The following is a 26,263-nucleotide window of genomic DNA, read 5'->3' as shown; positions in this document are numbered from 1 at the left end:
TGCCTGCTCAAAACGTGTATATAAGAAAGCATAAGCACTCCTTTAAAATCATTTTGGCTTTTAGTCGCTCAAGCTTAGAAGACTACATCTCCAATTGTGATTAACTATGTTATTTTCTGTATAAATCATTGCAAAATTGAGGTCATTGCTGTTTGTGTTTATGACCCTGAGCAATATTCAATTTTATTTTGCCAAATAAGCTACACAGAATTTCACTAAACATTATCTACATAGTGATGGCAATTATTTATAAATATACTTTTGCGAAATAGGAGGTTTTTCATTATACAATGGTGGAGCCACTCCCATCCAATTTTTTAAATAGCTCTCCTTTCCCATTTGAATCTATTGTGTGTCATGGATACTAAACGTTTTGATTGAAAGAAATGTTTTTATACACTATTTTGTAATAATGATATTTATCAAAATATGGAATTGCATATCCCTTAATTCAGTACTGACCACATACTGTTTACCCAATTGCAGCGATTTTTAAATTATACCATTATTAGTAGTATTCTAAAGTAATTTTTATTTATCTGATTCTCAAGATTGTCTTCTGCTGTTTCCAGATATATGAGGATTCACATCATTTATTCATTTCTACCTATTTTATTCATCAAAGATTTGTCTATTGACTTACTTGATTATGCCAGAAAAGACAGCCATCAGCCTTTGTGAATAAAGCACTAAGACAGGGTTGGAATGTATTTTCACATGAGATATGACAGAGCATTTATTTAATTTATTCTTTTCTTATTTTTTGACCATACCCAGCAGAACTCTTGACTCTGTGCTCAGGAGCTTGGGAGACCATATGTTATGCAGGGGATTGAATTTGGGTCAGCCATGAGCAAAGCAAGCCTATGAAGTCATTATAGTAAAGATTAGTAAAAATTAGTAAAGATTGTAGTAAACATTTCAGCACCAGATCTTTCACCAGCACGTCTGCTTCCTGTACCATTGTCTCAGATTCCCTACTCCCCTTCTTGTGGTAAACGTCCTAGAGAAGACCGAGAAGACCGATTCTCCCAGTTTCTGTTGCCTTTGGGCATTTGTTACTCCCCAATTATGGTTCTTTATATTCCACACGAGAGGCATCAATCTGCTTCTGTCCTTCCTTTTCTAAATAACTTCAATCAGAATGACACTTTCCACGGTCCATCCACCTGGGAGGAAATTGCTTGATTTAATTTTTTATTAAAACCTAGTAGCAGTCTACTGTGTACTATACTATACTATACTATACTATACTATACTATACTATACTATACTATACTATACTATACTATACTATACCTTCTGTAATGAGTTATCTGTTCTTTTTCACTTGGGCTGTTTGCAGGTTTTGGCTGTTCTGAACAGTGCTGCAATGAAGACAGGTGTTCTGATGACTTTTCTGAATAGAGTTTTGAAGCCCTTGGAATATGTGCCAAGGAGGACGTTCCTAGTTTTTGAAGAGTGTCCATATTGTTTTCCAAAAGGGATGAACCAATTGACATGCTACCATCAGTGAAGATGTGTCCTAAAGCTTGGAAGTCAATAGGATCCCAAATTTATTACATCCTTAAATAAATGCAGCTCTCTACATAGAATTGGCCAAGCTTTGAAATCAGATTTCTTATAATATTATAAACGATCTCATCTTTTATGACAGAAGTAGTATCATTATTTGTAGCAGTATCACAAATTTGTAGGAGAAATGTCCAACATAAATGTTTAAAAAGAGCACTGGTTAACACTTGTATCTGGGTATGTAAAATATGCCTTCCAGATGAAGTTTAGAGCCACAAAATCATTCTGACTTCTGTTTGAGCTTTGCTTTCAAAAGAAAAAAATCAATGCAAATATCTGTCAACATAAAATTTTCTGTAGGTGTAAATGTTTGCCAAAACATAAAACATCTGCTCCTTATATATATGCCAGTGATGCTTGAAATTTTGTTATAATATTAGCTGTAAGATTTCTATAAAATTATAATTATTTATAAACATGAGATAAACATCAGCAAAAACTATCACTTATTTATTCAAACATTTCGAGTATGTTGATTCACAATTTCCATTAAAACTATTGTGTTAACTTTAAAATTTCAATGAATTCAAATATAATGCTTTTAGAAGCTGTATCACATTCTCCAGGAGGCCCGGATAAAACATTTGGGAAAGGCCCTATGTTAAACACCTAGAAACCATTTTCCAAATTTAACTTTAAATACATTATTAGATTAACAGAAAATTGCCTGAGGATGTGTGAATATTCAATATCAAAGATGCAAGTCTTCCTTGATTAACTCAATGATCTTAAAATAGGTGACATAGTTTTTACAGAAGAAAAATTACCACCTCGATTTCTAATTAGTAGCTAAACTACATTTTCAAGTCAAGTTTTATGTGCCAAATACAATGTTTAGTGTTTGACTTAATAATATTTAAGTTTACTAATAATCACATCAGTAGTTATTCACTGTATCACTGTATCACTGTCATCCCATTGTTCATCGATTTGCTAGAGTGGATACCAGTAATGTCTCCATTGTGAAACTTGTTACTGTTTTTGGCATATCACATACACTACAGGTAGTTTGCCAGGCTCCACAGTGTGGGTGAAATATTCTCTGTAGCTTGCCGGGCACTCCAAGAGGGACGGAGGAATCTAACCCAGGTCAGCCATATGCAAGGCAAACACCCTACCCACTGTGCTATCGCTCCAGCCCAATAAGTAGTTATTAATATTATCAAATTAGTTATAAAATAGAGCATTAAGAAATGTCAAGTAAATACTCAAAATTATTCACCTAGAAAGAGGCAAAGCTAAGACTGAAATCTATTTTTTTTAACCTTTAAGGAAAGGATTGTTATAAATTAACAGGATTGATATAAACTAGGTAGAGGGGAGAATAAAACACCCAAAACCTAAGGTAGGTGGTACTAGAAAGATAGTTCAGCGGGTAGAGTTCTTGCCTTGCATACGGCTGGCCAAGATTGATACCAGCACTTTATATAATCCTCGGAGCACTGCCAGGAGTGACATCTGAACACAGTCAGGAGTAAGCCCTTGGCACTACCATGGGGAAGAAGGAAGGAAGGAAGGAAGGAAGGAAGGAAGGAAGGAAGGAAGGAAGGAAGGAAGGAAGGAAGGAAGGAAGGAAGGAAGGAAGGAAGGAAGGAAAGGAGGGAGGGAGGGAGGGAGGGAGGGAGGGAGGGAGGGAGGGAGGGAGGGAAAATAAAACAAAAACAAACAGAAAAACTAAGGTTGGGTTTCTTTCTGAGTTTGGCAGATTATACTAGTTATACTACTATAAAAAACTAGTGGAATGTCTTTGTATTAACTAAAATATCTAATGAAGCAAGAAATAAGTGAAATGATTACCACATACCACAATCTTTACTGCTATTTCTGGAGTAAGATCTTACTAACTATCACTCTTTAGTAAGCTTTTAAATGGGTGATTATTAAGAATAAATTTTATAGCTTATATTCAGAGAAAAATATCCATTTTAAAAGTTCTTCATTCCCTGAGTTTTTCTAATCTTTTATAGAGATTATTTTATATACCTAAGGGGATAGAGGAAATGGAATGTTTTGGATATCACCATAAAACATTGCAGTAATAGAGATATTGTTTATTCGCCAAAAACAAATTATGTTTTGAATCACTTATTTGCAATACATGAAGAGCTAGGTACTGTCATTTTTAACACTTCATCTGTATTCATAGCAGTAGAGTTTAAAGAATTGTAATCATGGATTTTATCTGATCTTGATATACAATGGGCAACTTTACTATATCCCTTTTATTGCTGTTTAATATCAAACCCAAACATTCAAGTTTATGGAGAGAAATTTACCATTCCACCTATTGTAGAACATTTATTTATATTTTAGGAAAGTACAGAAATTTCAAGAGATTGGCTATGGGATTTAAGACCTGTCACTCTAGGGCCAGTCTTCTAAAGCCTCATCAATAATGATTGAAAGCTGCTCATCACTGCAGGCAGTTTAGTAGCCAACAAGAAATCACTTACTGATCAGACTCTAAGTCCCGAGGGAGCTGGCATGACTGGCAGTCTGAACAGAGAGGACAAGAGTGAAATGGGCCTATTAAGTTGGAGGGAGGGAGTGTCTCCTGTGGGCATGGCGATGTTTACTTCCCAAATTTAGGTTTATATGACCTAACAGCTTTCAAATGGAGAATGATGTTTTATTCAGTGGAGACGCATGGGGGAATCAGGCAGAGTTTTATTCCAGTGAATATACGAGGACAGTTCGTTCCCTGCTTCTGTTTTGTGACCTCCTATCATGAATAAGCCAGAGATGCACAGTGATGCTTTGACTCTTCATATTGGTTTCTTAACTTTTATTCACGTAACTATGTCTTTATTTTCTTTCTAATGTGATTCCCACAGGAGATGCGTGCAAAGATACTGTTTTACTCTTTCACAGTATTTTTGGGAGATTTTAGTTACAGTTGGTAAATTGGTACACATTCTGAGTAAACATTATTGAAACTATCTCTAGTCATTCTCAAGATACTATCACTGGCATTTTCTCTTAGTATAATCATAGAATAATCCTTAAGACTCTGTGACTGTTTCCTAAAACATAGCATGTTTTAGACTCTGTGACTGTTTCCTAAAACATAACATGAATAGTTATGATGTAGAGGAGACTTTTCAGCGCAGAAGAGGGGCACTATAGCAATTCCTGTCTTTCTTAAATAACTTGAAACACTTTCCTAGAAATACACCAAACCCCAAAGGAAATGAAGGTAAAGAATGAAACTTTCTTTACCACTAAAAATAAATGCTTAACAGGCATTCAACCTAAGCAGATATATAATAATTTTCTGTGATTTTAAAATTAAAAAGGAGATGTTTCAGAGTTGCCTTTGAGATAGATTTAATGTGTTCATTGATCTAAAATATCTTGGGTTAGAGAGATAGTTTAACAGGTAAGGAACTTGCCTTGTCCATGGATGACTGGGGTTTGATCCCTGGCCCACTTATAGTCCCATAAGCCTCACTAGGAGTAATACCTAAGCACCACAGGATGTGGTCCAAAACTAATCACTGTATCACAGTCATGCCATTACTCATTGATTTGCTCACGAGAGCACCAGTAAGGTCTCCATTGTGAGACTTGTTGTTACTGTGTTTGGCATATTGAATACTTCACAGGTAGCTTGCCAGGCTCTGCCATGTGGGTGAGATACTCTCGGTAGCTTGCCGGGCTCTTCGAGAGGGCTGGAGGGATCGAACCCAGGTCGGCCACGTCCAAGGCAAATGCCCTATGGCTGTGCTATTGCTCCAGTCCAAAGAAACTATAACAAATTTAATTTTTTTTTGGTCCAAAACTAAAGCCAAAATAAAATCTTTCAGTGTAACACTCTTATCACTCATTCTCCAGGTCCATGTTCTCCCTTGAACATGTATCTTGCTTGTTTGCCTGTGTTTCTTTGCTTGCTTATTTCCCCTCAAGAGAAGCCTGTTTTCTCAAGAGCATATCCTTCCTGTCCCTTTCCTCACATCTTTCTAAATAAGTTTCAATAAAATATAAAAAATATATGCATATGTACATAAATCCTTTTAATCTATGCATATTATTATATATAATATATGTAAATATAATTTCTTTTAGTGTTATTTATGGTAGATGACTTATTTTTAATTATTATTTTATTGAGTTACCATGATTTAATAGAGCATTACAAAGCTGTTCATGACTGGGTTATAGTCATACAACGTTCCAACACCCATTCTTCCACCATTATAATTTCCTAGCACCCATGTCCCCATGGTTGCTGGGAAATCATTGTATCAGTGTATCACTGTCATCCTGTTGTTCTTCGATTTACTCGAGCGGGCACCAGTAACGGCTCTATTTTTCCCAGTCCTGAGAGTTTAGCAGCCTCTCCTTACTCATCTTTCCCAGTGGAGGTCAGCTACCAGGGCTGGGTCCCTTGGGGTGGGGAGGGTTCTCACTCACCCCCCTCTGGAGCACCGCTAGTGTAAGCACTAGAGTGTTACTCCCCATATGGGAGGAGCAGCCACTGAGATCTGTAATGTGGCCAATGATGAGGCAGGGTATGGCAGGGTGTGGCTTATGGGTGTGATCCCTGGGTCACCGGAGATTGGGGGATATCAGACAGAGGATCTCTGCTTCCGGGTCGCATTGAGTCCAGAGTCTAAGGCCACAAAGTTCTGCATTATCTGGGTTTCGTGGGACTTCATTCATGCGTGAGGCTGGGCCCGAACTTCTGGAAAGCAGCCTGGACATGGCGGCAGTTGAGTCGTGGAGGTCGGCTGCGCTGGGACTGGGTCCCTTGGGGTGGGGAGGGCTCTCACCTGCCCCCCACTGTGGCACCCGAAGAGCAAACAGTCTGGTTGCTGGGAAAAAGCAGATAAAAGAGAAGAGTAGCATTACAAAGAACGATGTGACACTGTTTACTTCTGCTTAGTTGTATTTACTTCTTCTGTCACTGTCCTACTCCAATCAGAGATCATTTACATAATGTCTGGATTTCTGCATCTTTACATTTGAGCAGCCTAGCCAAGTAGATAATAACTTTTTTTTTGCACCCATTTATAAGCGAATTTAATAACTTCATTTTCCTAACATCTGCATAGTATTACGATATTTCAGTGTACCATGATTTCTTTAAACAGTCATCTGTTCTCAGACACTGGGACACTCGGGCTGTTTCCAGATTCTGGCTACTGTGAACAGTGCTGCAATGAATATAGTCATGCAGACGTGCTTTTGGGCTCCAGGGGTATATTCCCAGTAGTGTTACTGGACAATCTGGAAGCTCAATTTCTAACTTTCTGAGAAATGCTTATGCTGTTTTCCAAAAGACAGAACCAGTTGACATTCCCACAAATAATGAAGGAGAGTCCCTTTCTCCTCACATCCATGCAGGCATTGGTTGCTCTTGTTTGTTCGATATGTGCCAGCCTCTCTGGTGTGAGATGATATCTGATTGTTTTGATTTGCATCTCCTTGATTATTAGTTATGTAGGGCCTTTTTTCATGTGTCTTTTGGTCTTTTGAGTTCTTTGAGGAAATTGCTGTTCATTTTTTCTTGCAAGTTTTTGATGGCATTGGATGGTTTTTCTTATAAAGTTTTACCAGCCTTATATATCTTGGAAATTAGCCCTTTATCAGATGGATATTTTTTCCCAATCTGTGAACTGTCTTTGTTTTTTTTTTGGCTTCTTTTTTTTCTTTTTTTTTATTGAAGCACTGTAAGATAGTTATGAGATTTCACGTTTGAGTTACAACCATGCAATGATCAAACACCCATCCCTCCCCCAGTGCACATTCCTGTACTCATTTGTACAGTATAAAATAACACAACATGAGACTGAACACCCCAGGACAGTAGATACAAGGGCCGGGAAGATTGCTCCATAGCTGGAAGCCTGCCTCATGAGCAGAAGTAAGAAGACAGCTGAATAGAGAAAGGACCACTAAGAAAATGATTGTTGGAGGAACCTGTCAGGATGGGAGATGTGTGCTGAAAGTAGATAATGGACCAAACATGATAACCTCTCAGTATCTGTATTGCAGACCATAATGCCCAAAAGAAGAGAGAGAGAGTATGGGGAATATTGTCTGCCATGAAGATAATATCTCTTGTTTGGGGTTTCCAGTACCTCTGCCAAATAACAGTTCAAACCAGTTGTTGACTGTGTTTGTTCTTGGTATACAATTTTAAGTTTCAATATAGCTACATCATATCATATCTTTAAAGTTAGAAGAAACATGCCTCCTAATTATTCCAATTCCTAAATTGTTATGTCACAAATGGGAATTAGCCCTGCTGGATCCATTTTTCCTTGTTAAGCAGAAAGTACCTCATTATTGTTGACTTGACTACTCTTTATAACTTGAAGTAACCTTCTTTAGTTACTTTAAACACTAAAAAGTAACTTTGGAAGCATAGTTGCAGTTGACATCATAAATAGCTATTCCATACTCACAGAGCTGAGTTTTTTCTAAGATTTTAGCATGTGCTTAAGTTTCCAAAGTTAGAGCAGTTTCTTCAGATGCTAGTGAATATGAGTATACTTACTTCAGGATAGTCCCTTAAAATGAATATCATGTGAGACATCAAGTTCCTGACTTACTCTTCCTTATGGTCTTATCTCCATTTTTAACCTAAAGCTTTGTAAATCATGGTGATATATTTTTTTAAGCTAGGGTTGAGGCTGGAGGCATAGTACAGAGGGTAAGGTGTACACTCAAGCTTTGCCCATACTTTCCTGGAGCCCTTAGCTCTCCTGGGAGGCAATGGGGGTTTCCTGAGGTCTACACTCTGCCCGGTGGCCACAGATAACTCCCAGTACCACATATCCTGGGCAGCAGCACATCTTTGCACTGAATCTCTGTCTCAATTGATGGGGAATCCCACCAGGGTTATTCCAGGACTCCTAAGCCCCACTTGAAAGGCCCTATCCATAGGAATGCAAAACATTATAAATGAGGTCTAAGAGTAGGACTTTCACAATGGGATCAGAATCTTTTTAAGCCCAGAATTCCAGTGAGACTCTCAAACGCTGTGAAAAGACACCATCTAAACCAGGAAAAGAGCTGTTCCAAGGAAACCATCTAGCTGGCGCCCTGAGTTTATACTCAGACCTTCAGAAGCGTGAGAAATAAAAATATATATATATATAGGTCATTTAAGCCACTCAGTCTATAGCATTTTGTTATCGCAGCTTAAGTTGACTAATGCATGAACAGAAAAGTTGCATTGATTATTGGACCCACACTTACTCTAGATGTCTGACCTGCACCCGTTACTGTTCTTTCAAATTTGTCATAATTTCCACATAACTGTTTCAGACCTGCTGGAACCTAGATAATGGTTTTGTGTAGGAAAAAAACCGCCTGTCAAATAATGGATATCTGGTAGTTTAGAAAATGTTTCTCGAGATATGAGTTTACAATATTATTCCTTATTTAAATTTTGGGTAATTTATTAACTATATTTTAAAAAATGATTTAAATGTTGCACTAAAGTTAGATACTACAAATTATTGAATCTGAACCATTCTACTTATATCCATTGATTTCCAATTTTGTGGTTACGAAAACAAGGAAAATCATTATTTTTGTATAAATAACAGTTATATAACCTGCACCAGTACATTTAGCTATTATCCTCTCAAATAAGATGATTAGTCTCAATTTTAAAAAATAAACATTTCTTTGTTAACTAATGCGACTGTTCAAATCTACTTTGTTAGCTAAATCTAACTCTACTCAACTCTAATGTTTTCTAGTTAATGTCTTTAGTCTCATATTTGTTCTAAAAGAGTAATATTATTCTTACAGTTTTATTTCACAATTGCTTAAAACTGCTTATAGTTATTACATTACCTGCACCTATATGCTTAGTTATGTATTCTCTCAAATAAGATGCTTAGTCTCAATTAAAAAAATTATTTATTAACTAATGCTACTCTTTAAATATATTTTGTTATCTAATCCCAGTATTTAAATCTAATGTTTTCTAGTTAAGGTCTTTAGTCTCATATTTGTTCTTAAATACTAAAGTTATTCTTATAGTTTTATTTTTCAGTTCCTCATAATTGCTTATAATATAATTATATATACCTTGAGCTACTTAATATTATTGTTTATCTAAATTTTTATTTCCTGTTTAATGGCATTTTTCAGTACTTTATTCTGAAAATATCTGATCAATTTTTGTTATAGATAGCAAATTTCTTCTGAAAATATTTATTTAAAATATGGCATATTACTTTTCTTAATCAGTAGATTTTTTTAAAACAAAGATATATTTTATCTGTATTTTTGTACAAACACAATTACTTTTAATAGGAAAATAAAAGCTATGTTTGTAGGTTTGTACATGGTACAATTGCACAATAATACACTTGGAAGTACACTGTTTAAAAATATAAAGAATAATTTTCAGCGAATATGATTGTTTCAAACATGAAGGAGCAGATAATTTCACTTTTGCTTTTAATGTGATTCATATTTGTAGTAACTAAATTTCAGTGCAAAACTGCTGCTAAAAGACTGAAAAATCTACCATGTTTTCTTCATTTCTTCATAATTGGCCATTAAATTTTTGACATTAACTTCAATATATTAAGCAATAATCTATGAATTTAAGAAAGGAAACAATAATACCTTTATTAATTGTTAAATAATGATTTTTTTCACAGGTGACATTTCAGAGAAGTTGCAAAATCTAATTCATTTTCTCAGAGTACAAGTGTTTCTCTGAACACTGAGTACTTAATAACGATGGCTTTTCTTTTGTGCTAGCCTAGCTAAACTTTTCAACTTTATATATTTTTGTAAATTATCTTCTTCTAATTTGGTTTATGATTCCTCTTTTTCAATCTAAGGAATCAGAAAAAAATGTAGCATTTTGAATGTAGTATTTATGGAAGGATTAGCAAGTGCATAACAACATTTACTCAAAGTCATTTTCTTTTTTGTTTCCGTTTTGGAGCCACACTTATTGATCTTCAGGGCTCATTCCTGGCTCTGTGCTCAGGGATTACTCCTGGCCAGCTCTGGTGACCATATACAGCGCTTGGAGTGGGACCCGGGTCAGCAGCATGCAGGGTCAGAACTTCCTCTGGTCCCAAACACACTTTTCTACTCTGCAGGAATAGAAAGGAGTTCAATCTTTCTAAAAACATAGTGGAGGATTTATAACTGAATCTAAATGGTATTTTTCTTTGAATCCTATTTGTCACAGTACTTGGAATTTACCCTCTGCTTCACTTGTCTTAAGTTTTCATGTGAGAAATTTTGAAATCTGAAAAATGGAAGCAAACTAAATGCTTACCAAGGACTTGAAGGAATGGTGATATATCTATTTAATGTGATTAACTCGGGTCTAGGAAGATTACTTAATGGCATAATAAGAAAGATGATTAAGTAATATGTGATGGCTCCTGATATGTAGACTATGATAACATACCTTAAATATTTATTTTACACAACATGATTTACAACATGGTTAGTGATAGAGTTGCATGCATAAAACATTCCAGTTCCAAACTGCACCAGAGTCTCTGCGTTCTCCCCCTGTTCCATTGTCCTGGCCCCTGACCCATGCTGTCTTCTCCCACCCTATTGCTTTCTAAGCTTCCTATCAAATACCAGTTCTGGGTTTCCTGTTGTCTTGGGGCTTTTGTTATCTCCTTATTATCTTTCTTTATATACTCCCTGTGAGAGAGGTTGTTCTGTATCCGTCCTTTTCCTAACTTCACTAGGTGTGATACTCTGTACAGAGTCTTCCATGGAAATTACTTAATTTCATTTTTTTATCTGATTACAGAGTACTGTTCCACTGTGTATCAATACCTTAGCTTCTTTATCCAGTCTTCTGTTCACAGCTTCTTGGATTGTTTCCATATTTGAGCTATTGTGAATAGTGCTGCAAGGAACATAGGAGTGCTCATGTCTTTTCTGACAGAGTTTTTGTGTTCTTGGAGTAGGTGCTAAGAAGTGGAATTGGGGATCACATGTCAGCTTAATCCCTAGCTCTGGAGATGTGGTCAAATGGTTTTCCATAAAGGTTGGATGAGACACATTCCTAATAGCAGTGAATGGGGATCTAACTTTTCCTGTATTCATTGGTCTTTATTCTTTGGGATGTGTGACAGTCTCATGGATATGCAACTATAATCTCATTGTTGTTTTGATTTGCATTTCCCTGATGATAAATGATATGGAGCAATTTTTATATATCTTCTGGACATATGTATGTCTTCTGATAAAATTTTAATCTAAATGCAAGAAGAAAAAGAATTACACCAAATTTTAACAAAAAAATATCCTCAACTTGGGATTGAATTTTTTCACTTAAGTGGAAATAATCCATAAAATACTAAATAGCATTTATCTTTCCTGGTAAATAAGTATTTAGTCTTCATCATAATTGTGATATTTATCTTCGTGATATCACCAACTTTGGTTGTTTAGTTCCCAAAGGCAAATGAATATCAAGTGCTTATTTATAATACTTAAGATGGCTGGAGTGATAGCACAGTGGGTAGGGCTTTTGCCTTTCACGTGGCCGACCCGGGTTCGATTCCTCCACCCCTCTTGGATGAGCCCAGTAAGCTACTGAGAGTATCTCACCTCACGGCAGAGCCTGGCAAGCTACCCGTGTCATATTCGATATGCCAAAATCAGTAACAAGTCATACAATGGAGACATTACTGGTACCCGCTCGAGCAAATAGATGAGCAACAGGATGACAGTGACAGTGACAGTGACAGTGAAGCTATGTTTTAAAAAGCTATCACTGCTCTAGTCAAAATAAATGAAGTCTTTCTAAATTTTGGATGGTGTCTGAAAATGCTGTGAGAATAATTTTGCATTTATTTTTTATTTTGTTACTAAAAACTGTTTTAGTTTATTGTCAGTTTTCTCAAGTTCTATAGTGTTTATATCAACCTATTCAATTAAAATGCACTTTACTACATGTAGATAATCTTAAAGTACTTAGAAATAGAAAATAACTGTCTCTTTGTACATGCTGAGAAATTGATTGTTTGCTCACTGATCTTTACAGTATCCTTAAATGATGCATTCAAATATCTGCTTCTGGAAGTCTCTCTCTCTCCCTCCACTAGATTTACCTTCTTTTTCAGAAATGACGTTTTCAGTTTGGATGTCTTGCAGCATTTGCCAGGTTTAACTGAATAGCATAGTACATATTTGAATATTATGTCTAGAACAATAAAATGTAGAATTTGTTCTTTCTTGTTTATTTTGTGCCCTTTTAATGATCTACTGAACCTTTTTGTTTAATTTCTTTGTTTTTATTAAAATTCCATTTCATTAAAACATTATAGAGACATTAAGTATTAATATTATTGAAAATTGGGCTGGAGCTATAGCACAGCAGTTAGGGTGTTCGCCTTGCACGTGGCCGACCCGGGTTCATTCCTTCACCCCTGTCAGAGAGCCCGGCAAGCTACCGAAAGTATCCCGCCCGCCTGCACAGCAGAGCCTGGCAAGCTACCCGTGGCATATTCAATATGCCAAAAACAGTAGCAACAAGTCTCACAATGGGGACATTATTGGTTCTCCCTCCAGCAAATTGATGAGTGTCGGGATGACAGCGACAGTGACAGTGAAACATTTGAATTGTCTAGCATTTTCCAAGAAGTGCTGGGGGTCTGCGGTGGGTTGGAGGCAGAGAGGCTGGCAGTATGGTGTTGCTAGGACTCAGCAGTGAACCACCAGGCTGGGGGGACCTGGTGGGGATTACCAGAGCTTCATCAGAAGGTGTGGGGGAGGCGCCTCTGACCTCTGAGCTCACCTTCTGCCCTGTTCCCTTCTAACCATGTATTTGTCTGACAGAAAAAGTTTATTTTTGTTTAATTAGAAACCTTGCAATCAAAAATTAATTCCTCTATCTGCTGCTTATGAGTAAAATCATACTATTTTTTAAAAAAATAGTCTATGCCTAATTTCACATAGCATAATGCCCACTCTATCTATATTGTTTCAGATTTCAGGATTTGATCTCAAATTTCTCCTGAGTATTTTTTAATTCTTTCCATATACCACATTGTCATTTCCCCTTGTCCACCAATGAGCACTTGTATTATATTTAGTTTTGAACTATTCTCATAATACTGTGATAAAAAGTTTTTCTTAAGTTCTCATATTGGTATTTATGGCTAATTTTCTTTAAAATATAATTCTTATCATTTTGTTGCTCATGCTTAATTTGATATAAGCATCTGTGTGGATCTAAAAATTTAGATGGGAATTTCAGCACTACCTACATAAAGAAAATGATAGAGTTCATTGATCTGCTAGTGATTTTCTGTTCTCAGAAAGGTTCTCTATCTTTATGTAAAGCATATTTTATTTTATTTATGTATATACATATTTATTAATTTAAGTAGCAATAACACAGCAGGGAGGACATTTGCCTTGCACATGGCCAACCCAGGTTTGATTCCTCTGTCCTTCTCAGAGACCTTGGCAAGCTACTGAGAGTATCCCGCCCGCACAGGGCAGAGCCTGGCAAGCTACCCATGGCATATTCGATATGCCAAAAACAGTAACAACAAGTCTCACGATGGAGACATCACTGGTGTCCGCTTGAACAAATCAATAAGCAACGGAACAACAGTGCTTCTGTGCTACGTATTTGCCTATTTATTTTTTATTTTTTTTATTTTTATTAAATCACCATGTGGAAAGTTACAAAGTTCTCAGGTTTATATGTCAGTTATACAATATTCAAACACCCATCCCTTCACCAGTGCCCATATTCCACCACCAGAAACCCCAGTATACCCCCCGCCCCCACCCCCTACCCCCTACTATATAACTAATGAATTTCACTTCATTTTTTCTTTACCTTGATTACATTCCATAATTCAACACAAAACTCACTAAGTTGTTGGAGTTTCCAACCAAGAGAGACAGACCTACTATATTTGATAATTAGTTTTTCATTGCTGGAAATGAAGAGATATGTAGCCCCAGTGCTACAAGTACATAACTCTCTCTCTCTCTCTCTTTTTTTTTTTCTTTTTCCTTTTCCCTTTTTTTTTTCTTTTTCCCCCTCATCCCCCTTCCTGCGCCTCATAGTATGGTGTACGCCACGCCACGTCGGCCAGCGTGGGGCTTTTGCTTAGTTCACAGTCTAGAGGTGGCTGCTACATTAAAAACCTTCAATATTTCAACAAAAACTTACTGTTATTATTTGGAGTTTCCCCCCCAAGTCAGACCTGTTCAAATGGAACCATTTCACATTGCTGACAATTATAAATGTTAAGTCGCGGATTTCTGTATAAAGTCCAGGGAAAATTCTGCCAGAAATTACATAGCCCAGCTCACAGTCCCAGTGCATTGCTGTAAGAAGTCTCTGAATTCAAAGTCTTTAGGCGCAGAGGGTCCGATTCGCGCTCAGCGGCTCCGGATTTATCTGGGCCGAGGGCGTGCCGGTTACGCCCCCTTCCCATGAGTTCCTGGGAGCCCCAAAAGTAAAAACCGAATACCTGTGGGTTTGGAGTCACAGAAAATGGCGCCTGCCACATGGGTGCCGCCAGCCCGCTGCTTTCCGTGCAGGAAGACAGGGTGGGGAGGAAAAAAATCCACCCCCAGCAGCACAGAGTTGTAGCCCAGTTCGGTGTCCCAGTGCATCGCTATCGGATGCTGCGCTGGATGCCCGAATGTGTTACATCTTTGGAATCAAAGTCTTTAGGTGCAGAGGGTCCCTGCCTATTTATTTTGAATTTGGGACTCTGTGCTTGGAGTTAGCACCTTGCAATGTTCAAGGATTCAGTGTTGGGTATAAAACCTGGACCTCCTGAACTAAACTGAAATAAAGCACGTGCTCAGCACTTTGCAGTATTTTTTCATATCTATACAGACATGAAGATACAATTTTTCTCTCCTTTGCTTTATAATTAATGTATTCCTTTTAAATGCAAGGTAGAAATATTCCCACAAACAAATATACAAAGACTATTCTAACCAGTCTTTATGATTTTCTAGAACATTCTGCATTTCAGACTGTCATTTTCAGGACAAAAGCTCTGCTTTTAAAGTAGTATTCATTGGCAGTCACTTAAAACACTTGTTTGCTCTTCTGAAATACACCTAATACCATAATATCTTTCATAAATTTGGGAAAACAAAAGCATACCTCAAGACATATAAAATTAAAATTTGATTTATGCTTACCCTGTATTTCAAAGCAGTAGTGAACCACTAGTCTTTTGGCAGTAAATATTTGTTTTAAGTAATGCCTCAATTTAGCTTGAGTGAAATCATAAAATTCAAGATTTTGATCATATTATCCACAGATCAACTCCTCAAAACTTAGGCTATTGATAGAACTTTGAAACACATAAATATGAAAAGTTTTCATCATTGCAGACAAGTCCTGGAATAGCAGTGGTTTACAATTCATCTTTTATTACACAGCACAATTCATAGACACCTAACTTAATTTAAATCTACCTTTAAAAGAAGGAGGCTATATCTAGGTTTTCTTATACTTTCAGTGAAAAATTCATTTTCTGTTGTGATTTATGTTGTAGCTATAAGTTTCCTTCTCTGTTATCTTCCTTCGATTTTCATATAAGGTAGTCATCTTTCAGTGTTGAGGGATCTTTGAATTTTTCTCTTTATCACTGTGTTTTAATAATTTAATTATAATGCATCTGGATATGATTTTATTTCTATTTTTACAGTTGAAAGAAGTTATGGGATCCAGAGCATCACACAATTTTCATTAAAGTTGGGGAAAAATTGGCCATTATCTTTAAAATATATTTTCAAATCTCTAGGATTCTAACTGTATGTTAGATAGTTTAATGCTATCATATAAGTCACTGAACCTCTCTTTCTCTTCAGTAATTTATCTCTACAATGCATTTAAGATAGTCTATTTTTTTCAGAATTTAAATTCACAAATCTATTCTTCTGTAGAATCTTAATACCTGTAAAATCAACCAGTGTGCATTTAAAAATTTCAAAAATGCTTTGCATCTTTACATAGTTCATTTGATTTCCTGTTAAATCTTTAATAACTTTCTAGGTAATAGATCATATTTTTTAATTCTTAGAATCTCGACCTTTTATTATATAATGAATATTTTATATTTAATTTATTGAGTACCTTTGGTCCTTATGAGAAACATGTTTTTTCTCTTTCTAAGGCCTGGCCCTTTAGATATCTAAACATAATGCTTCATATAAGTAATTTGAAATTTGCACCATTGCTCATAGTGCTGCTCAGCTCTTTGTGTCCGGAATCATTCAAGACACAGCTTTCCAAAAACAAAAAATGAAAGAGAGAGATATGTGCCTCACAGTAGTTCACACTTTGAAGGCTTATCCTAAGAATCAGTTTATATGAAAGAGCAAGATACAATTAAAATAATTTTCAGAACTACTTTTCTATATAGCTTTCATTTCTAAGAAATCTGCATCACAAATTCCAGCATCCTTGTACTTCTGTGGTTGGTGCTCTCTCTCTCCCTCTCTCTCTCTCTCTCCCTCTCTCTCTCTCTCCCTCTCTCTCTCTCTCCCTTTCTCTCTCTCTGTCTCTCTCTATCTCTCACTATCTCTCTGTCTCTATGTCTCTGTGTCTCTGTCTCTGTCTCTGCCTATTTCTCTCTCTACCACCCTCCCTCCCCCCCTCTCTCTCTCTCTTTCACTTTCTCAACATCCTTTCCAGAAATATAGTATAGACCCTTACTTGATTTTCAGTTTTCTTTTTTTCTCTCAAATATCATTTCTCTGTAAATTTTAATGTCTGGAAAGTTGATTATTTCATCTATTTTAGCTTGGGTTCTGACTGTTTGAGTCAGGTCATTTAATATAACCCCTGTTATTTCATCATGACTAAAAGTGGAAGTCCTTCCTTAGATAATTGAAAATCCATATAGTAAATAAAACAAGCTCTTACCAAAAGATTTGAGGCTTGATTTTGTAGAGAATATTGAAATTATGATGTATATAATAAAACTTATTGAATGTCCTAATCTAGTTATCAGATTAGTCAGAGATTATATACATCTGATTTTGTGGTGATTAAGAATTGTTAAGTAGAATCATATAAGAGGTCTCTGGAGTTATTATCAGAGTTGGCCTTAAGAAATGGAGTCAGATAGAGGGTGTTGGCATGTATAGTGATATTTAGTACAAAATTGGACCCTCTACTTGCATAGTCATTGACTGAGATGTGCCACTTTAATCTATGGGTGTGGTCTAATCTAGAAAATTTGCATTATCGCCATTTTATCTCTGTCCTAGAAATAAATGTTTTAACCATAATTTTTTTTTCCTTTCTTCAATGTAACTGAAATAATCTCTAAAAATACTGTCACAGAAGAGAAAAAAGAAAAGGAAACAATATTTTGGCAGATTACGTTAAAGTTTTTGACTTGATGTGGTAAGAAAGATAACCATTTCCGAGCCCACAAAAGTGAACTTTTATCTTCTCCCTCGATATGACTAACATCTACTAGATTATGCAAAGAAGATAATAGTTTGTTTTAAAATACATAGATACACCCATGCATACACATACTCTTTGATTTTCTCATTACAATTGATTCTCAAAGCATTTGTCTTGAGATATGCAATAGTCCAAATCACAAAAATTTAAAATGTATCAGCTTTCTTCTACTTCAGCTCTAATCATGAATAATTCATAAGGAACCACTAGCATGCAGCTAAAATGAGCAAAATCAAGGCAACAATATTATTCTTATTTTTAATTTTGTCATACTTAGTTTCTGTGTGAATCACTAAGTTTCATGACATTGGTCTTCATTATAAAGAGCTATGATATCGATTGCTCATCAGTTAGCAATTTTTTTTATGATTTACTATGTAATACATTAAAATACCAGCTTCAGAGTAAGAATATTTCTGTTCTCTGGTTATTTAATCAGAAGTAGCTGTTTTAAATGCTTATTAATTATATTTCCAAGTCAATTCGCATGCCTTAAGGCTGCTACAAATTTATTCAATTTAGAAATATTATTTATTGTGAAAATGATATTCACCTGTTAATTGTCACTTATATTATGTTTAAATGGAATCATCAGGTATGGTTCAGACATCAATGCTGGCCCTAACCTAGCACTCTAGAGATGTTTATCCCTGCCATATACGTTGTTCATCCCTTAGAGGTGATCTCAGACCTTCCGGGCATCACTTGAGTGACCCAACATTTAGGAAAGAATATGTATGTTCATCAATGATGATCAAAGTCAGAGATTCTACTCTGGCTGTCATTTTAGAGTTAATGTATTGGTTTCTTGAAATAATTATATACTTTATTTTTTTTTAATTTTATTTTATTAAATCACCGTGTGGAAGATTACAATGCTTTCAGGCTTAGGTCTCAGTTATACAATGCTGAAACAACTATCCCTTCACCAGTGCCTATATACCACCACCAAAAAAAAAAAAAAAAAACCACACAGTACACCTCCCATCCCACCCCCCCACCCCCTACCTTGTAACTGATAAGTTTCATTTTACATTCTGTTTACTTTGGTTACATTCAATATTTCAACACAAACCTCACTATTGTTGTTAGGAGTACCCCACTAGATTCAGACCTACTGTGAAGACAAATAAGGTCGCGCGGCCGCAGTAGTGGCCGCACGGTTTTGAATTTCTGTACTTTAACAAGAAGTCCAGGGAGATTTCTTCCAGATATTAGATAATTGCACGCTTGAAAACCCAATCTGTGGTCATCTTAATATGGCGGCCACCGCGCCCTTCATCCCCAGAGAGAAAGAGGCGAGAGAGAGAAATACCTTTCCCCTCCCGGGCGGGCACGGGGCCGAGGCTTAGTTCTCAGGCTGGAGACATTCTGCGAGGAGTTGCCCATGCCAAAAGAGGTTTTGCTGGGTCTGGATTCACACTTGTGTGCGGCCCCTGGGTTCACATCTCGGCGGTCTATATACTTTAAATTTATCTGGCAAATGCCTGATGTCTGACTAAAAGTGTTTAATAATTATTGTTAAATTAATGAATGGATGAATTTTAAGGCTTTAAAATATGTCTCACAGTGCTGGACCAAGTAAAATTATTTCTGAGTTCATTGAATTATTTCTATGTTCATTGAGATTAATTTTTTTCTTTAAAGTGCTATCAAGCACTTTAGACTAAAAAAAACTCTTAGGGGCCCCCAAAACAGTTTTTAGAAATACTTGTAGCCCTTAGGTACCAGAATCCTTGAGTTAAATCTGTTAAAACTGAGGTTGAGAATAAAAACTTCAACAAATAGTCTGCTACTTTGCTGATAATTGTTAAAGCTATTGGTAAATATCTTTTTAAAAAACTAGCATGTGATATGGCTCAATTTAAGAATATAAAAGACAATTCTAATTAATGTCTTTATCCTCAAAATCCTGCTTTTATGTTAACTTTTCTAATTGAATTTCTGACTTACTATTTTCTTCTGCATTGTTAATAATATGAATTGCTAGTTTCTTATAGGATGATTTTGATAATGAAGTGTAAGATATGTTTATTATAAAAATTTGGCAATACAAATACATGTTGTCAGTTAACTAAAGTTGCATTATTGTAATCCATCATCAGATCGTGGCATACAGAATTTTCTTTTTGCTGCTAGAACAAGGTGGTCTTTTTCCTCAAACTGTTTCTTGAAAAACTAATAGACATTTTTTTAAACTACAAAAGGTTTGCACATTTTGCAGGAATGAGTCAAAGATTTATTTGTAACTAGGTACTAATTGCAACCATTTTTCTACAGCATTTAGCAATGAAACGTTCACCCTTATTTATACTCATTATTTTAACTAAAGAAAACCAGCAATACTTAGGAATTTGTGGGTATTATATAAACTATTGGAAAAAATGTTCAAAGTCTATGATGTCCATTCAACTAAATTTTTACCTTTTGGTCATTTGTATTTTTGTTGTTGTTGCTTAAGGACTAAAATCCGGTGAGCCAACCATGACCGGCAAAACCCAGACCAGCAACGTCACCAATAAGAATGACCCCAAGTCCATCAACTCCCGTGTTTTCATCGGCAATCTAAATACAGCCATTGTCAAGAAAGGTGATATTGAAGCCATTTTTTCAAAATATGGAAAAATAGTTGGATGTTCAGTCCACAAAGGGTATGCATTTGTCCAGTACATGAGTGAGCGGCATGCAAGAGCTGCAGTGGCCGGAGAAAATGCCAGGATCATCGCAGGTCAACCGCTGGGTAAGTCATGCATGGTTACATAGTTCACACGGCTTTGTAGCTTTCTCACAAGTCTGACTATGGCCTTACTGCTTAAAAGCCAGCACTGTCACAGTGTCTATAAGTATAGAGATTATGTATGCATTATGAGTATTACTTTTTGTATTTTTTTACATTTATCTTATTTTCTTTACTAAGTTTAAATGTGAGACTAAGCCTGCATCATAATAATTTTTACCTCCACAAATCCTACGAGAACCAAGAAACTTACAAAATATCCATCATTTTAAAAATTCATTTGGTTTAAAACTGTGTTTCTATGCGAGACAAAAATATAACTTTGTTTTTAATACTTATGGCATTTGATCTCAGGGGTTAGTGTATTTCACATTTATCATTTGGGTGGTATAAAATATTAAAATTTAGCAAAAAAGTGCATTTTGAAAGCTAAAAAAAAAGACTATGCCCCAATCTGATTAGGAATTTTATATGTCATGTTTTTGTTTTTTCAATAATGATTAATATATTTACATGCATGTTTAATTTACATGTACATGAGTAAGTGAAAAGCAAGAGCCACAGTGGCTGGATAAAATATGATTAATTACATGTGATTACATTTGATCAGTTACATGTGGGTATATATAATTAATTGATTTACATGCATACAATGCCTAAATTCAATATTGTATGTAAAAAACTAAGGCACGCCAAGGGGCATGTGCACTCTCGGGCTCTCCAGGCAGCTCTGTCTCACGGCCCACGTTCGGTGCTCTGGAACCGCTGTGTATGGGCTGGATCGGGTCGGCCGGTGGTCAAGGGCAGGCGAAGGAAGAATGAGGACCAAGCTGGTTGCTGATTAGTTACCGTTTATTCAATCTTCCATCTTTCTCATCTCCCGCACTCCTAGCTCAGTCCTCTCTCTGGATCTACTGCTGCCTCTCTCTCTAGTCTCTCTCCTACTTGTCTCTGCCACCTTGCCCTCTAGGCTATACCCAGCCAAGTAGCAAAATCAACACAAGAAAGCCCTTCCTGAGGGCAGGGCATTGCAAAGCCCTTCCTGACTCTTAAGGTGTTTTTCTCCTTTCCTCAGTCCAAACACTCATTTACATCTTGATACTAGTTATTTTTGTATGGACATAGCGAGAGATACATTGAGGCTTGCAAGGCAGCTCTCCTGGCAACATCTTGCCACAGACTCAGACTACAGCACTCAGGCCAGATGAATCATTCCTAACCCTAGCAGGGTCCGAATCTCCCTCGTTAGGACCCTGCTTTTGGGAGTGCTAGGAAGTAAGGGCAGCTGAGGCTTAGGTTGAGAGAACAGATGCCCAGGAGGAAAATATCATGCAGAATCAAATGACTCCCAGGTTACAAAAGCATAGCATTTGCTTTGTCTTCCTGTGTCCATACAAAAAGGACATTGCTTTGAATAAACTATGCAAAGGACTCAAGGAGAAGAGAAAAGCAGCATTTACAAGTCAACAGAACACTAAGAAAGAAGCTACAAATAAACACAGAGGAATGGGAGCACCATAACGGGAGTAACCCAATAAACCTAAATGACCTGAGGCTATGTTATCCTACAATTGTACATTAAAGAAAAGAAATTATAATCTGATGTACAACAAAATTTTGCAGAAAATATTTTATTTACAACATAATTAAAAATTATTGTCAAGTTTTCTATATGAGGAAAATTCTAATATATCAGTATTTGCCTATTACGTCTACCATTCTATAGTATGATACACTCGTATATCAAGCTGAGTATACAATTCTTTTTTCTATATATGTAATATTTATCAAAGCTTCAAAGACCCAGCGTAAAAGTCCTGGTTTCCCCACACCAGTCAATTTTACCAATTGGCTTTCTCATGCCCAAAATAGAACTTTTTCATGCAATTTTCAAGAAAAACATATGAATCTTCTCTTTCCTCTACATTCAATTGTAATCTATCATATGTTTCATACTGACAATATGACTCAGACTGTTTCTGTCTTTGACAATAATTTTTTTTATACAAGTCATTAAATCAAATTCTACCTCTGTCCTCTCCTGCTCATAGTGTCATTAAAAACCGTAAAGACTGGCCAGAGTGTTATTAGAGGACGTCAGGCACTGGCCTTGCACGTGACCACTTTGGCCAACCATGGTTCAAAATCCCACATCACATAGAATCGTTGGCACCCGCCAGAAGTCACACCTGAGCAGGAATCAGTCTTAAGCACTGCTAGGATTGACCCAACAACCCCCACTGCCAAAACTGAATTAAATTAGATAAACTTTAAAACCATAAAGGAGGACCAGAGAAGTAGCTCAAGTCTCAGAGCACGTGACTAGCTGGTGTAGCACCCTGATCACTGTCACAATGGAGTTTCCTTCTCCGTTTTTAAGACTCATTGTTTCCTCTGCTCAGAGACTGAACTTTGCGATAATTTAGCCTTTGTTCTCAACTATGCTGTGCTTAACTTTTCCTTTCCTAGAGAAGCTTTTTCTCTGACCAATCAATCCAAAATAATATGATCTTCTGTTTTCTTACCCGAATTTTCAATTCCATTCCTATAATACCTATTTTTCATAGCTCTGAACGGTATCAAAGTTAACACATTTTCATTTATTATGCTGCCTCAGTAATGACCATCAATATAAAAAGAATTATAAAGAAACAAGCTAAAGATGTAGGAAATCAAGTTCTAAGAATGTTATTCTATTGCATTATATATTTAGCCATGAAAATTGGAAAGTTTGAAATTCAATAAAATGAGAGTGATATCGGAAATAATAACTGAGGGAAGAACAGTGCTTACTGTAGACCTTTGGGTCTATAACCATTGACTTATAACCATTGCTATAGCCAGTGATTTATAGAAATATAGTTTTAATTTATAGTTTTTATATTTAAAGAAAGTAATACTTGCCAAAGGATACTAGTGAGATCTTTTTTTAATTTTTTTTTATTTTATAAGGTAGTTCACGATATTTGATTACACTTAATTATCAATCACCAATCCCGCCACCATTACACCTTCCTACTATCATATTTGGGATGTTTTCATTCCAAACTCCAGATCCTGTCCCAAAGCAGAATCAAAATAATATATTCTGTATTGTTTGTCATGAAAAACCACTGAAAATACTACAAAAATGTATCCTTAGGGGAAAGAGGGTGAAGATTGTTCTATTTCAACAGGGGCCATTAAAACCTTCTATAGGAGATTAATAACATGTAGTTAATGGTTGAGCCTTATGTGCTTATATATATATATACATATATATATATATATTTCTGCCTAATATTGGTTGCCTGGTAGTTTGAACCCATCAAATGTGGTGCGGTACTCTTGGAATATGGGTAGGGTGTGTGGTATGAAGTGTCCAAGAACAGTTCACTCATGAGTGAGGCTCCACCAGCATGTGGAGAGTGGCTGTGAGCATGGCAGTGCTTGAGTTCTGGAGGCTTTTCCTTGCCAGGGATGGGCCCCTTTAGGCGTGGAGGGGGTCTCACCCACTCCCCTCTGGGGCGCCCCTAGTGAAACACCCTGGCGCATAATCTGGCAGCATCATGGTTATGGTAAGAGTCATGTTATGCTCCCTTCTGGGAAGAAGGACATGTGATCTGGTTGGTGGCCCATGACGAGATTATCTGGCGCCAGTCAGAAGTGGTTTATGGGTATAACTTCTGATTCGTTGTCAGAGACAGCAGGATGTGGGCGGAGGATCTCCGTTCCCAGTCCTGTTGAACCCAGAGTTCTCAGTCACAGAGTTCCACATACCTGCGTTTTCTAGCGATTCACCTGTGGTTGAGGCTCGGCCAGAGCTTGAGGAGAGTGGTCTTGAGCAGGGCCACGGTTGAGTTCTGAAGGTTTTTCGGGTGCCAGGGCTGGGTCCCTTGGAGTGGGGAGATCTTTCTTTTAATTTATGCCATTTCCCCTCCCTTAGTTTTTCATTCTACTTGTTTACCTCAGTATGCATTTTTTTACACTTCTTTTCTATATTTTAATTTTTATATCAAAACAGCATCTGAGCTAATTCAGGGAACTCTCCATTTATTGCCTGTATCCTGATTGTCATGGAAGTAGATCATACTTGTAGACATATTCAGTATTTATAATTGTCATAGGTCAATCTGAAGTCATATTCCCTTATTATTTTCCATAGCTAATTTTTGAGGGTCCCATTTGCCATTGCCACTCAGTTGATCACTATGTTCTTTGCAAGGGATGTGACAGAGGCTCTTCTTGGCCCAATAATATCTCCTTAATCTTAGGGCACAGCAGTTGTCTGAGAACATTTGTCTACTCAATATTTCTTATCGTATGTTTGGAAATATGACAATTGAAGAAAGAGACTTACAGAGACTTACAGAAAATAAATTGGATACAAACATAGATTTCTGGTATCACATCATTTCAAACATCTACCACAGCATATTTCCAACACTGAAGAGAAAGGAAAACTTGGTTCCAACTCACTTTGGTTGCAAAATATATTTCTTTTTACCTCTGGCTTTCTGCCTTTGTTATGTTAAGAAGTCTGGCTACTTATTTTAGAACAGAAAATGTGATTGCATTTTGATCCATATTACTTGGTTATTTTACAACATATTCATCATTGAAATTATTTTAATACTTTAAAAACTATATAAAATTCTATAATCCAATGCTTCTTACACAAAAACATGCTCAATTTTACTATGCATTTCTTTTAATAATTTTTTAAAATTAAAATACTAACATTCTCTTAATATTCCATTGAATATAAATTAGAACTTTTGTAAAATTTATAATATTTATTATATTCTAACTTAAATTAGTCACTGGAACTTTTTCTTTCTCAAGTACATTCACATAAAGGTAAAAAAAGACCTTTTAAATATTCAGTAACGATCATTTTTATATGGAATGTCACAAATAAAGTGTCCTTTTATACCAAAATATGCAGAGATTGGAGACTAACTCCAGATCCGTGCCAATTTCTGCTGATTGCGCTGTCTTGATTACACTCAGGCTATAAATAAACACTTGAAATGTCTTTATTTTTAGATTATTTTACTGTTATATTTTTCCTTAAAGGTACGAAACATATAGGCCAACCAATAAAGTGCTATTTTTCCCTTGGGTTCAGACTACAACATATTTCATATTCTGGGCAATTAAACAAAAGCAAAAATTACTTCTTTCCTCAAACTTTAAGATATGTCTCTATTTTTGTTTTGCTTTCAATTCACAAACTCAAGAAATTAGATCTTATTAGATGGAACCAAACACAAAACGTTGATTGCTCTTTAGAAATTGCTCTTGATTTAAAGAAAGACCAGAAAGACAGTTCAACTCGTAGGGATCTTGCCTTGCATGCTGCTAACCAGAGTTCAATCCCCAGCACCACCTATGGGCCTTACCAGAAGTGATTCCTGAGGGTAGACTCATTAGTAGTGTATGAACACTGCCTGGTATGCAAACCAGACATCTGAGAAAGGAAACACAAGAGAATGAAATCTCTGATCCCTGCCATTGAACATCAAAGTCTAGCTTAGAAAAAG

General features: G+C 36.2%; 1 protein-coding gene across 6 annotated transcripts in view; it reads left to right on the top strand.

Moving 5' to 3' along the window:
- Positions 1–26,263, top strand: part of RALYL (RALY RNA binding protein like) — a 722,346-nt gene that overhangs the window by 319,770 nt on the left and 376,313 nt on the right. For all 6 annotated transcript variants that reach the window (XM_055125634.1, XM_055125632.1, XM_055125635.1 and 3 more), the window contains one exon: positions 20,463–20,741. In XM_055125634.1, coding sequence (XP_054981609.1) covers positions 20,486–20,741 — 256 coding nt within the window. In that variant the 5' untranslated portion in view covers positions 20,463–20,485. The remainder of the gene's footprint in view (positions 1–20,462; positions 20,742–26,263) is intronic.

Source organism: Sorex araneus, chromosome 2, assembly GCF_027595985.1.
Source record: "Sorex araneus isolate mSorAra2 chromosome 2, mSorAra2.pri, whole genome shotgun sequence".
In the NCBI taxonomy this organism is placed as follows: domain Eukaryota; kingdom Metazoa; phylum Chordata; class Mammalia; order Eulipotyphla; family Soricidae; genus Sorex; species Sorex araneus.
Note: the sequence above shows the minus strand (reverse complement) of the source record. Positions and strands in the feature narration are given on the sequence as shown.